General features: G+C 37.0%; 1 protein-coding gene across 1 annotated transcript; it reads left to right on the forward strand.

Annotated features, from left to right (window-relative positions):
- The first annotated feature begins 2622 nt into the window (after positions 1–2622).
- Positions 2623–14873, forward strand: LOC121295218 (protein canopy homolog 3-like). The gene is made up of 6 exons (XM_041219643.1): positions 2623–2821; positions 3991–4117; positions 5901–5997; positions 10253–10375; positions 11754–11871; positions 12450–14873. Exons 1-6 carry the CDS (start codon positions 2716–2718, stop codon positions 12683–12685), a joined length of 807 nt encoding a protein of 268 aa, XP_041075577.1. The 5' UTR covers positions 2623–2715; the 3' UTR covers positions 12686–14873.
- Positions 14874–15684: the final 811 nt, after the last annotated feature.

Here is a 15684-nt window from a genome sequence, read left to right on the forward strand (position 1 = left end):
GTAGTGCTGGATGTTTTTTCACGTTTTGTCATCAGACATTGCTGTGCTCAGTTGTCACAGCAAAACCAGCTGCTACGAGACTTTTGGAAAGTAAAGGCTCCCTATAGCAGGGCAATGTTTGGTGCTGACAGTTTGAAACAATAAGCACCGGCCCTAACAATGCAATGCTTAGTGCTAATTGGTTGAAACACTAAACACCTGCCCTCACACAGCCGATTCATGACAATAATACAGGCAGTGCAGATCAACGATACACTGCTCATACATTAACAAGAGTACAGTTGAGACAGCACTTCCCGCATCCTTAGGCACCAAAAAATAAATAAATAAATAAATAAATAAATAAAATGGCTGTGCCAAGTATGCGAAATTTACCAGCCCCAGACCAATGGAGTCGATGATATACTGAAACCTAAGAGATTTCAGTATATCATGAATCATGAGCTACATTTGTAAATATTGAGTCTACCTTTTTATCAATTACCATTTATTTATAAATGTTTTAGTTATTCAGGGACACATCATACCTAAACAGTTATTATTAAACAAATATTAGCTTAAATTATTAGTAAGTAAACACGTTTCGATATGAAAGCCGAACATATCAGCAAAGAACAACTATGTGTTTTTTTATGGAAAACAAAATTGTACCCAATGTTTTCACAAAAGTAAAATCAGGCTTGTGTGATTTGGAAGTGCCAGCTCTCTCTCTTCTCTCTCTCTCTCTCTCTCTCTCTCTCTCTCTCTCTATATATATATATATATATATATATATATATATATATATATATATATATATATATATACTGCTGCTTAATATAAGAAAAAAAAAATTCAAGATTTTGGTGGGAATTGAACTTGAAAAGGAAAAAAAAAGTGAAGGGGCAAAATATATTGTTTGACCCTCCAATACTCAAAAAGTGTGTGGGTTGAGGGTCACGTGCCCCTTCTTCCCCGTGGTTTAGGCGCCTATGGTACATTTATACTTGTGCAAACAATGTTTGTTTATTTGCTTTTTTTTTTTTTTTTTTTAAACAATGATTACACTATGTAACACAATTTTTGTTCCTCGGTAGTATGTGTTATTTCCATATTGCTTATGCCTCAAAAGTAAAGAAAATGGCTATTATTCCCCACAAACTTTGCTTTTGTGACCAGGACAATGATGTTTTGAAATTTACCTATTTCCAATGAGAAAACGGGCGAATTTGTGTCTTTTCGTTCACATAAAGTCAGAAAAAAACAACATATGAATCCAAATTAACATGTATTTATACTAAAGTAATACAAAAATGACTACAAAAGATTTAGAAGTGAGCAGTTTTTTGAGATTTACGATTATACTGTAAATCACTTTCACGAATCGGCCCCCAAATGTAGTCTCCCATCATGTTCTCGTTATACTGTCCTTGGTAGCGGCGTTCAAAGTCCAGTATATCCTGGTGGAAGCACTCACCTTGCTCCTCCGAGTACGCTCCCATGTTCTCCTTGAATTTATCAAGATGAGCATCAAGGATATGGACTTTGAGGGACATCCTACAGCCCATTGTGCCGTAATTCTTCACCACAGTCTCAACCAGCTCCACATAGCTTTCGGCCTTGTGATTGCCCAGGAAGCCCCGAACCACTGCGACAAAGCCGTTCCAAGCCGCGTTCTCCTTACTAGTGAGCTTCTTGGTGAATTCATTGCACTCCAGGATTTTCTTTATCTGTGGTCCGACAAAGACACCGGCTTTGACCTTTGCCTCAGACAGCTTAGGGAAGAAGTCTTGAAGGTACTTGAAGGCTGCCAACTCCTTATCTAGAGCTCTGACAAATTGTTTCATAAGGCCCAATTTGATGTGCAGTGGTGGCATCAGCACCTTCCGGGGGTCCACCAGTGGCTCCCACTTGACATTGTTCCTCCCCACAGAGAACTCGGTCCACTGTGGCCAGTCCCGCCTGTGGTAGTGCACCTTGGTGTCCCTGCTGTCCCAAAGGCAAAGATAGCAGGGAAACTTGGTAAAACCGCCTTGGAGACCCATCAGGAATGCCACCATTGCAGCCTCTTGATGCCATCTCAGAAAAATGCAGACATGTATCCACTTAGGCAGCTGGAACTAAACTGAACTGGTGGGCTTAAGGCCCCTGTATTTATACTACTAGTTATATTACTGGAAAGTTCTAGAAAGTTCTAGAAGTTACTCCAAGTTTACTCAGCACTGAATCTATCTGGAATGTTCTGGAAAATAGGAAAACTTCTAAATATCACTGCCCTGGTCACAAAAGCAAAGTTTGTGGGGAATAATAGCCATGTTCTATACTTTTGAGGCATAAGCAATTACGAAATAACACTTACTACCCAGGAACCAAAAATTGTGTTACATAATGTAATCATTGTTAAAAAAGCAAAAAAGCAAATGTTACACGGTGTTATACATTCCTTAGTTAGCCCAGCGTTTCGCAAGGCGTTTTGAAACCCCCCACCCAGACGCGGACCGACCCATACTCCAGCAACTTCCTCTCAGGAAATATTGAACGGGAAACTGCGCGTGCTCCCTGGCTATGAGCGTCGCGATTGGTCTGAGCCTACACTGCGTGTCTCCCGGTTGGCTGGCAGGGTGGAATGTGTTTTGTGTTGTTTGGCTAGAGTAAATTTCAGGAAACACTAGTGATCTTATTTTGTAGTCCAAGAAGCCGAGAGGAAGGTGCTAATTTTCCGTTTTATTCTGCACTATGCGGACGCTACTTTTTATGTTTGTATTTCTTCTGATACCTGCTTCAGCACCAGCATTGAGAGACGATGACGAGGATTGGGTTAAACTACCCAATAAATGTGAAGGTACATTAAACATACACATTGGATCAGCAGTATTCATTGATGCAATCATGAAATGATACGGGCTGTTTTACACGTCTGATTGGTTTTGTATAGAGATGTATTGAAAGATCTGAGACGCATATGAATATTGCAGCACGCATCTATTGTACTGTGTCGCTATGTGATGTGTAGATTCAGCGTACAACACACTTTGTATGCACTGTATGTAAGTTTCATGGGGTCTTATACCATGACAGAAACATAACCGGGCAAAGGTAATGTTCCAATAGTTGCGAATGTATGTTTTTTCGCTGAATATCTATAAATTATTTAACCAATTTAAATAATTACAAACCGGACGGATGGCACTAAGACAGTTTAAAGTCAATAAAATAGAAGTATTTATCTTTCTTCAGCCTTGATGTTAACCTACAGGCAGCAGTCTCTTGGGTCTTCGTATTAGCAGTAGAATTTGTACTGGTAGTAACCGCTTTGAATTTAAAATGCTCAGTTATTAAGTTAAAGTGAAACAAATATATTTACATTTACTTGATTGTTCATTTTGAGAAGTCACATAACTCGGCAATACCTGGGATGTTCAAACGTTTCCTCTTTCAACAGAAGGTGAAGTGAAACTGGGGAACCGTTGTGACTGAACCAGGAAATAAAACATATATAAAGTGATGAAAAGTATTCTTCGGAGTTTTCTGTTTTCCCGATAAATAAATTAAAACAAATTGTCTTGTCATCAGAAGATGCCAGGCAGACAGTCTAGTTTCTAATTTGTACAAACTGTAATGCGTTTTAGAACAGTGTTTAAGAATAAAACATTAATATTTTAGTTTTTATTGAAAGTCACAGTATCTACTAGTTCCTACTGCAATAAACATACCTAGAGCTGCCTCCTTTATGGTAACGTGACCAACTGTATGCCTGTGAAATTTACACTGTAGTGTTTGCTTTTGTAAAACTTGTTGTATTTAAAGTATAATCTAAAACACCGAATCACTAAAATGTGTTTGGTTTTACAGTAAGAGACAATTTCTTCAGTATTTTAAATTAATAAAATATTTGTTAAACGATAGTCGTAGCCATGGCACTGTTTTTCATCACTTGAGGAATTCAGTTGTTTAGTGCTTGGTTAGTAAATAGTTTCAGCAAATTCAAAATGTACATCGTTTCTTTTTCAGTGTGCAAGTACGTCACGGTAGAAATGAAATCTGCATTTGAAGAAACAGGAAAAACCAAAGAAGTGATTGACACAAAGTATGACTACATGGAGGAAAAAAAAGGGATTCCGATAAAATATGTAAAATCGTAAGTCTTTTAAATCCTGTTAATCTAGCACATTTTACATTAGGGGTGTTAGATTCAGAGAAGGTGAGATGGGGAATCATATCAGTGTTGCACAGGCTTGACTGCACCATAGGGATGAAACGATTTTTCGATAGTACGATATATCGTGATTACGAATATTCGTGATAATCATATCGTTAACATTTTTTAATTATTCTATAATCGTAGAAAACGATAGTCACATACTCATTAAACGTGGCTTGAAGCAGAACAGACGCCTTTCTCTCCAAATATGGGTACAATCATCGGTGTGTACTACTGCTGCTATGATTAAATAAAACATCTATTTTCCGATCGATTTCATTCCTCATTATATACATGGATATAAATACTGCATAATCGGTTCAATAATTACATTTTTGTAACGCGCATAGTTCATTATTTAAGTTTGTCGGCGAAACTGCGCTGGCCTTGCTATTTACAGCGTTTCTGCCACAGACAGCAGTGGGTATGCTCTTCTTTTCCTGCTCGTGTTAACTAGCATCTAATTTACTGGTCCCATCCTACCAGCCAGTCTGTTTTGAAAATTCTTTTAATACGCCCCCTGTGTATTCACTGTGCAAAAAACAAACAAAAAAAAAAACAAAAAAAACAAAAAAAAAAAACCGCCGTTGCAACATACGTCTCGGCCTAAAATTTCGAATTGACTGACGGTCAGTCACATGAATCACTACAAAAGATATATAGCGGGGAAATACAGTACCATAGGATGTACATCCAATCTGCAGAATGTGGCAAAACTACAACGACGAAAGCAAGAACATGCTCTTCCGTACTTAGCACCCGAGGTCAGTTTAATAACATACTTTTTTTTTTTTCCAGTTCGAGGTCCTCCCTATTCTGTCCTGTGTTCCACCCTCAATCGTCAGTATGTAATTTCAGTACTTCCATTAAAATGTACACGTTATAGGCTATTATGCCACCAGAAAAACACGCCACCTCGGGTGAATTTGATCATGGTATTGAAATGTGTTTTCTTAAATTATAAATGACAAAAAAAAGGAATTAAAAAATGATTATTCCATACTTACAGTTTGTGTAGTACAAAATAATGTATTTATTTTCAGACTATTTGAAAAAAAGTTGAGAATATTTAGCAGTATGTGTGTAAAGCAAGTACTTTAAATGTATTGAAAGAAATACAGATGCTTCATATTTTGTAATTATGTACTGTTTCTAAGTACATTTAAATAAATAAAATGTGTAAATAAAGCAGGGGGAGGAAAAAAGTTTGCAGTCCCATGTTGACAGACTTAAAGGTATCATTTTTTTGAAACTATTAATGATGGTAATACAAGGACAATTTCATTAAGATTATTTTTCTAACACCTGTGTACTTGTAAGTTTTTTCATTCTTGCTAGAATCTTGCTCTTTTTAAAGTCTAGCTTCCTTGTGTTGCAGACCATATTCCACAGAGAAAAAGAAATAACTTGTTATTTTTTTCTTTTTATTCAGTTTTAAAAAAGTAATTGAAAAATAACTGCTACTATCGTGATAATCGGTGCATGGTGAAAGAGTGGGCTCGCAACTATTTGTATAGTGGAAATATACTATCATTTCATCCCTACTGCACAATGCTTCAGAGGACAGTGTAGCACAAATATGTTAGTAATTATGGCAAATAATGATGTAAGCAAAAACGCACACAGGGTTTTACACTGGGAATAAAATACATATTAGGAAAGGTAACAGATATTAGGATCTCCTTTATATAAGTTGATTGTTAATTATTTTTTTCCTCAGTGATATCAGATTCATAGAAGTAATGGAGACAATTTGTCAGAGGCTCATGCAATATAATTTACACAAAGAAAGAACAGGAAGCAACCGATTTGCAAAGGTATGTATGAGATCATGTTCCCATTTTATAACACCTTGGTGGAATCACTGAAACAACCACAGCATATTATAAACACTTCTGTTGTCTATTGAAATCTAGGTAGTGCATAATCAATATCAGTTTGAAATAAATGGTTACTTCTTTCATTGTTTTTCAGAGATGGAAATGAAGACTCCCATTGCATGGCACCGATTTTACTTGGGGCGCATGTGGCCTGTGTAGGTAACAAGCAGAAGTTAAGCACATGGATGGTGTCAAACTACTCTGCAATGGGAGTCTGTTTTCCATCCCTGTTGTTTTCCATTCTACACCTTGCCAATTTCATCAGTCAGTCAGCTTGTAAATAGCAATGCCATCATCGGACAACAGGCACTCTTAATGACACCAGTTGAGTGCTAGGACAAAAAGCATGATACACGTGAATCACAAAACAAGTGATCACAATAAGATGCAGTGTTTTCTTCTGTCTGTGTCCATTGCTAAGATCTTGCCTGGCTTGGCTGCCTAGCAACCGGGTTAGCATGAACCACTGTAAAACATGTACAATTGTAATAGAACACTCTTTGGGTCAAAACAGTGAACTCACCTTCAAATATCAGCTGAAAAACTAAACCTGGGAGTGTTTTATCTTTTAAATGATTCTTAGCAAGTAAGAATTGTCACAGTCTAAACGAGTATAAAAGAAACAAACAACCCTTGTAAGGTGAGGAATGTCTGCCTTGCTCCTCATAAGCTGTGTTCTGGGTGTTTTACACTTTGAACACGTGTGCAGAATGAATAAGAATAGCAATTCTACTGCACAGCTTGAGGTCGCATGATATCAAGTTTCTTGTACTTTCTTTGGTTCACAGACATATTGTTTGGCGCTAATAAAGCAAATAAGAATAATTTTTGTTTTTGTTTTTATTGTAAGATCACGTTTTTGTACAGTAGTTAAAAATAACATTACAGTTCAAATCTAATGCTGTGTTAATGCATACCCCATAATTTAGCATTATTTACAGTATTTATTGAACGCGCTCATGACTTCAAGTTAATGTTGCATTTTACTCATATAGGGGTAGATGTATGAAAACTGGCCAGTCGCAGCACAAACATGCAATTAGCGTTTTCATTACGACAATTTGCAAAGTGCACATTTTGTCGTATGTACTAAGAAAAATATGTTAAGAGAGACGCACACACACACACACACACACACACACACACACACACACATATATAAACAAGAAATGAAAGACCATTTAATCTAATCAAATTCTATAGTGGGGTCCCAGCCTTCACCCCCCAAAGCATTTTATAACAATACAGTAGTCCCTCGCTAAACTGGACATGTCTGTCCGACATAAGGAGGTGTCGGGTTTAAAAACAATACAATAAAATTGCACTTGCATACATTTACAGTTCTCGATGTATTTTAAATATAAATTATTGCGCTGAAATAACACTAATGTGTTTTGGGTACGCTACACATTACGTTGCATAAAAATATAAATCTGTACAGTAGGCCAATACAGTATATAGTACAGTAGTAAAATCAAATGAATACCTAGTACACTTTTTTTGTACTTCAGCTAATAAAACATTATTTAAAATTGAAACTAAATGATTTTAAGGTTTTTTATTTTATTTTAATTACTGTTATTTTTAACTTGGTTTACTTAGTAGCCTAGACAAGTAATACACAGTAGGTCATGGTCAGAATGAGCTGGAGGGGTTAGTGTGCAGTTTTTTTGTTTTCAAGGCTTGTAAGTACACCCTGACTTCAGTGAAAATTAGATACTTGGGTGTTTGTCGCAAAAATACATTGTGCACAACTGGCAACACACGAGAAAAAACAGACGGGGAAATTCCAGCAACAATTGTGACTGTTTTAAAACATGCTTTCAAAAGTTCTTAAATTGATGCAATTGCCCGCAGGTTTAGTACATCTCATTACTTATCTGGCGCGCTGAATATATGTGGTAATTACTGTGCATGCTTCTGAAACCGGTCTTAGATTTCATAGTTGTGCTTGAAGTAGTTTGGGGATCTCCAGCAGTCATTGGGATCCAGCTCAAGCGACACCTGGGACGTATTGTCAAAGTGCTCAGGTTTAATAGACTTACAGAAGTAGATTGGAGTAAAATAGAGAAAACACCCACAGAAGAAGGATGGTTGTTCTTCAAAAATGTAGTACTAGAGGCGCAAAACAATTATATCCCTAAAGTAGACAAATCTAAATGTAAAACTAAATTGCCAAAATGGTTTAATAGATCAATTAAAAAAAATATTCAGCGAAAAAAGGCACTTTACAGAGCATCAAAAAAGGACCAAAAAGAAAGTACGCAGAAAGAGTACACAGAACTGCAAACGCAAGTCAAAAAGGAAGTTAGAAAGGCGAAGAGAGAAATTGAAATGAACATTGCTAAGGGAGCTAAAACCAATTCTAAAATGTTTTTCCAATATTACAACAGCAAGCGAACATTTAAAGAGGAGATTAAATATTTAAGAGATACAAATGGCAAAATCGTAGATGAAGAAAAAAAATAGCAAATATATTAAATGATTACTTTTCACAAGTTTTTACAAAGGAAGATACTGACAACATGCCCCACATGTCATTCAGTTCCTGTCCAGTTTTAAATAACTTTAGCATAACTGAGGCAGAAGTGTTAAAGTGACTAGGAGCTCTTAAAATAAACAAATCCCCTGGGCCGGATGAGATCCTCCCAGTAGTACTCAAAGAAATGAAAGAAGTAATTTACAAACCGCTAACCAAGATCATGCAGCAGTCTCTTGACACAGGGGTGGTACCGACAGACTGGAAAATTGCAAACGTAATACCGATCCACAAAAAGGGAAACAAAACTGAACCAGGTAACTACAGACCAGTAAGCCTGACTTCTATTATATGCAAACTTATGGAAACTATAATAAGATCCAAAATGGAAAATTACCTATATGGTAACAGGGTCCTGGGAGACAGTCAACATGGTTTTAGGAAAGGGAGATCGTGTCTAACTAACTTGCTTGATTTTTTTGAGGATGCAACATCGATAATGGATAATTGCAAAGCATATGACATGGTTTATTTAGATTTCCAGAAAGCTTTTGACAAAGTCCCGCACAAAAGATTAATTCTCAAACTGAACGCAGTTGGGATTCAAGGAAACACATGTACATGGATTAGGGAGTGGTTAACATGTAGAAAACAGAAAGTACTGATTAGAGGAAAAACCTCAGAATGGAGTGTGGTAACCAGTGGTGTACCACAGGGATCAGTATTAGGTCCTCTGCTATTCCTAATCTACATTGATGATTTAGATTCTGGTATAGTAAGCAAACTTGTTAAATTTGCAGACGACACAAAAATAGGAGGAGTGGCAAACACTGTTACAGCAGCAAAGGTCATTCAAAATGATCTAGACAAGATTCAGAACTGGGCAGACACATGGCAAATGACATTTAATAGAGAAAAGTGTAAGGTACTGCACGCAGGAAATAAAAATGTACATTATAAATATCATATGGGAGATACTGAAATTGGAGAAGGAATCTATGAAAAAGACCTAGGAGTTTTTGTTGACTCAGAAATGTCTTCATCTAGACAATGTGGGGAAGCTATAAAAAAGGCTAACAAGATGCTCGGATACATTGTGAAAAGTGTTGAATTTAAATGAAGGGAAGTAATGTTAAAACTGTACAATGCACTAGTAAGACCTCATCTTGAATATTGTGTGCAGTTCTGGTCACCTTGCTATAAAAAAGATATTGCTGCTCTAGAAAGAGTGCAAAGAAGAGCGACCAGAATTATTCCGGGCTTAAAAGGCATGTCATATGCAGACAGGCTAAAATAATTGAATCTGTTCAGTCTTGAACAAAGAAGACTACGTGGCGACCTAATTCAAGCATTCAAAGTTCTAAAAGGTATTGACAGTGTCGACCCAAGGGACTTTTTCAGCCTGAAAAAAGAAACAAGGACCAGGGGTCACAAATGGAGGTTAGACAAAGGGGCATTCAGAACAGAAAATAGGAGGTACTTTTTTACACAGAGAATTGTGAGGGTCTGGAATCAACTCCCCAGTAATGTTGTTGAAGCTGACACCCTGGGATCCTTCAATAAGCTGCTTGATGAGATTCTGGGATCAATAAGCTACTAACAACCAAACGAGCAAGATGGGCCGAATGGCCTCCTCTCGTTTGTAAACTTTCTTGTGTTCTTATGTTCTTAATACATAGTGCTTAACTGCCAGATTCTGTCATTTGTTTGAAGGGAATGGCGGAGACCTTCCAGACGTTACACAATTTAGTGCACAAGGGAGTGAAGGTGGTGATGGACATCCCGTATGAACTGTGGAATGAGACGTCTGCAGAGGTAGCAGACCTGAAGAAGCAGGTGAGTGCAATTCCTTTAGGGCCAGGTGTTTATACTAGCGAGGAAGAAGCATGTCTCTCTTTCCCTTAGTGAGTTCTAGATAAACATTTTAGAGTTGATATGCGGCTCTCTGTGAGCTATGGGATTTTGCCTGCTCATGCTAGTTACATGACCCTTTTGAGATTCAGCGACTACACTGAACTGCAGCTCTCAGGCTGTCTTCCTTGTAAACTGAATGCTTCTCTGCTGACACCACAATTCTGTAACTTGGATGTAGAAGGGGTGGAGAGAATTTCACGCTCCAGTGACCTGGGAAGTGGAAGTATGACTGACTGCCTGAAAGTAAGGCATGAACACTGAACATATATATATATACACACTGTATCTGTCTATTCTGTCTATCATATTTGTATCCTAAAATAATAATAATAATTTTTGCTATAAGTGTTTGAAATTATTTAATTTTAATGCTACTATAAACTAAAATATTTTTTACCATACCTCTCTATGGTTTACAATGTTCGCCTATGCTTTACCATACCTCTGCTATTTTTTAACCCTTTGCAGTCCATTTATTCAGTGCTTGTCAGGCGCGTCAGGTCCAATTTATTTTCACACGCGCTGTTTAATATATATATATATATATATATATATATATATATATATATATATATATATATATATATATATATATATATATATGAGTAAAATAGGTTTAAAAGGCACTGAATGGCAAAACAACATCAGTACTGCATCTCCAGTCAAGCCCCACCCCTTGTTCGCTGTATTTTTCACATGCCTCTTTATAGACGTGCATACTGACAAATCCCCTCCTGATCACTTGTTTTATCACCCAACTCCTCAAGAATGCAATCCAAGCCATTATTTTATTACTATAACATCACAAAAAACTCTGCAAATGTCTGTGATATTCTTTGAGCGCTGGATGCGGAAGTAGCTATCTGAATGCTGTAGTTGGAAGTGGAACCTGTCTGGCTGATATGAGCCATGATATTTATAATATGTAGTTACAATATGATAGCCGGTTTCACTTCCTCTTTGAGCTCCAGACCTTCACTTTTAAAAAGAACTGCAGTCGTGTCTCTAATAAGATTTGCTAAGACGCAGGCCTTCCTATGCACCACTTCTTTCACTTCTCTGTTCCTCTAGTAAGCAATGTGCTTGTGATATTAACGGGGGAGGAAAAATTTGCCAGGTGTTTATTGTGTAGTTAGACATCCTGTGTATATCCAAAAACATTTTTTTTTACAATGGCAGGATTAAGGTGGTCTCTGTTTCGCTCGCAGAGCTGTGAGGGGAAGCTCTCGTAGAGCCTGCCCGCCTGCTTGCACCATGAGCTGGATTTTTTCAATAACTGTTTGCCTAAATTTTGCTGCAGTGTGATGTGATGGTGGAGAAGTATGAAGATGTCATTGAAGACTGGTATAGGAAGTATCAGGATGAAGATCTCACCACTTACCTGTGTGAAAAGCATGTACTGAAGGGGGAAAACCAAGGTAAGGGGGCTGAAAACACAGTTTGGCTTAACAGTGGGATTGTGCAATATTTGGTCACTTTGTGAAGAGACAGGAATTCGTTGCACACCTCAGGTGGTCATTTCTAAAATAAACTGGCATGCAGTGTGTAGAGAGGCCCAGGACTGAATAGCAGGCAGGTGGGGTTCAGGTCAGGATTCAAGTGTGCTCTCTCGCTTACAGATACCTTATTTAAGATTTTTCTGAAGATAGTAAAAACAAATGGGTCCACCTGTTTTAAGCTTCTCAGTTATGGAACACATGCACAATTTTTCAAGCGTAACACTGTATCCAGTGCCTTTTGTCCTGCACCTGTTGAATACTAAATTAATAAGAACCACCTTTTTACCTCTACTATTTAATTATTATTAAAGATTTAAGAAACTTGCTATCATTTTTTTTATTGTTTGAAATGCCCACCAACTTTTTTGAATACGTTCCTCTGAGACAAGTTTCGATTCCAAAAATTGTACAAGTCACTCTTTGGACAAGTCTGAAATAGCTATTATTTAATGTATGGTGAACTGTGTTCAGATAATTAACTTATTTTCACATTTCAGAGTGCTTGAAAGAAGTTTGGACTGCAAAAAAGGGGGAAACAGCAGCTATTGATGAAAAGAAGAAGAAAAAGAAGGAAGGAACAAATAATGGCAAGGAGGACCACAAGAAAAGCAAGGGAAGGAAAAAGAAGATGAGTAAACTGGAGACTGAGAAAAGGGACAGAGCAGAGGATTTTACATCTGATGAAGAAATCCAGAAAAAGGTCCCCCTCACCCATGAAAAAAGTGATCTATGAGAGACACAAGGATCTGCTATGGACTGGCTTCCTCATATAGTACCAGGCAAAATGTGCACCACTTTTCACAATGGAATGAAGATCAGTTAATCTGTGATTCAGGTTCCAAAAAGTTTGGCATTGCTTTCAGGAAATGTAATGCACATTTTTACTGTAGGAAAATACTTTAAAAATGAATCTGGCTGACTTAGAGATTCCTGTGTCCAAGTAAGTGGAAGGATTGAAGTTGTTGAAATTCTCAGTTTTTTTTTTTTTTTTATCAATTTCCATAGACAAGTCTGAATACCACTCAATGCAATTGGAGGGAATTCAGTCTTTTATCTGTCGAGCAGTCTGTGTGCATTTCAGATGTAAAGCTGTATATCTAATTGATCCCACAACGTTTTGGCATAAACCGCTGTTCAGGTATCAAAACTAGACATTAACAACTCGTAAGTGTCTTTCTTTAATCTTTTTTTTCTTAATATATATTTTGGGTAAATTTAGCATTGGATAATAAAACTTCTTAAGTCAAACTAACCCTCTGGTTATATTTAAATGACGGTGCCCCTATCCTATAAATTAAAATGGTCTTCTCAGTTGAGTGAAGTGTAAGAAGACATTCGTTAACGTCTACTTCCTTGGAGTTCTCCCTGGGTTTATGATTCAGTGTTTGAGTTTACGGAGCCACGATTTTCCGAGGTAACCAAAAGAAGGTTGTTTATTCATCTTTAGCCTGTTTCACTTTTCTAATTGTTAGCCTGTGGGATAGTTTGTTTTTGTGTCCCTGTACTTCAATATACTGGTTTTACAAGTACAAGCTGTAGATCCACCCTTTTTTTTATTTTATTTTTTTTTTGTACTGTTTCTTCTTGCTGTCTGATTGTTTCCTGTGCAGTACATCACATGACCTGATTGCAACTCAGCCATTGGAGTGAAACTGAACTACAACACAGGAAGTTGTTGTGCACCAGGAAAAAGCAGCAACTTTTACTTTATTGTTATCTTTGACAAATCTGCATATGCAAAGAACCTGTCCAGAAATAAATTGGAACTAGTCATTATATTGATATTTTTATAAAAGGCATGAAAATTGATATCGACCAGTAATGTGTGTGTCAAACTGCATAGGCATGACCACTACCACTAGGGGGTGCTGTGGGTTAATGCAGTAGCCTTTCACCTCTGGATACTCGAAGGTTCGAATCCAGCTTGACTCACAAATCGAATCTGGTTGATGGGTTTAAGATAGTCTGACTCACAGAGCTACCACACAATGTGGCGCACAGATGTTCAGGTCATGTTTGAGTGAAAGTGGGCTTAGGGTGTCAGTATATCTAGAATAAGCTTGATGCAGTTTGACACATTTTTAAGGAACTCTAAAATGAATGTAAATGGGCTGACAACAACAGTTTTTAGGTGATACCTTTAAATAGAATCAGTTGAATCTGGACATAAAACTGTTAGCCCTTGAGACCACAAAGTGTACTCTTCAGGTAAGAAGTGAAGCAGGCTGGTTTGAGTATATGGCCAGGGCAAGGAGTAGTATTGTATTCCTTCTGACAAATGAAGGTTAAGAATGTCTCATCTGTCTAGTATGGGGGTTTGTGGATAGTAGGATTCAGTGTAATGAGAATTCTAAAAACAGCTGATGTATGGCAGGTTTGATTCCCCAGTTAACTAAAATATGTGATCTGCTACCCATTACTGAAATCTGTGTGCAAGTATTGTGCGATTTCAGGATTCTAAAATGACTTTATATTATAGATTTTGTACTGTAACATAATGCATTTACATATTCCATTTTATCAGACTGGTAATAGACAAAGTGCTACTGTCTGCAAATTCAGTATTTATTTATTTATTTTTTTAATTGTCTGTTGTAGGAATCGTTTATTAGGCTTTTTTGCTTCTGTGTGAATTTGGTTTTGACAGATAGATTTTTACTTAATTCTGTGTTTACGTGTGATTTTGGGTTTGTTAAAATATAGCAGCTGGGTATAGGCATGAAACACCACAGTCATCTGAGTACATCCTTCTTGTATAAATTAATTTATATTATAGTGTTTCAGTCATCACATCCCAATGCTTTTTAAAATCCTGTGTATGTGTAAGTACTATATAGGAGGCCGTGTGGTCCAGCGTTTAAAGAAACGGGCTTGTAACCAGGAGGTCCCCAGTTCAAATCCCAGCTGAGCCATTGAATCATTGTGTGACCCCGAGCAAGTCGCTTAATCTTGTGCTCCTTCTTTCGGGTGAGACGTTCTTGTAAGTGACTCTGCAGTTGATGCATAGTTCACACATCTTAGTCTCGTATCTTGTAAAGCGCTTTGTGATGGTGGTCCACCACGAAAGGCACTATATAAAAATAAAGATTATTATTATTACTGCTAGTCAAGTAGAGCATAACCAGTAACCTGGAACCTCTGCAACACTGCCCCCAGTGGATAAATCATTAATCGGCAATCATTAAGGAATTCCACCCAGCACTGGTGTGATTCTAAACAGCAAAATGAATATACTAGTTTAGATAAGTGTATTTCAGGCCTGTACCCAGTTGTGTTACTGTATTGAAGATTTGATCCTTTTTGTTAGATAAACTATGATATAAATGTTCATACCACTCATGTGGCTGAGTTACCATCAATTATTTTTGTGTTATGTCATGAAAAGTTAGTAACAGGATATTTTTCTTTTTGGCATTATGACATCCTGCACCACAAATACATTCAATTGCTAGTGCATATGATTTCAAACAAACATTATATATTGTTATACGCAAATAGATTCGTATTCTGTGCTGTAAGCATTTGTGGCATAAACAAGGTATATCATGAACAATCATGACTTACAGTATTTTTGTTAACAAACTCGCTTGATGGTTTTTGTTGTGGCCACGCCCATTACATAAATGCTCGCTTTCTATCATAATCTATTAAACAGTGTCAAATCTTCAAATATAATATTACTAGTGCCTGTATTTAAAGTTTGTTTTATTTCATTAATTGAAGTTGAATATT

Source organism: Polyodon spathula, chromosome 20, assembly GCF_017654505.1.
Source record: "Polyodon spathula isolate WHYD16114869_AA chromosome 20, ASM1765450v1, whole genome shotgun sequence".
Classification (NCBI taxonomy): domain Eukaryota; kingdom Metazoa; phylum Chordata; class Actinopteri; order Acipenseriformes; family Polyodontidae; genus Polyodon; species Polyodon spathula.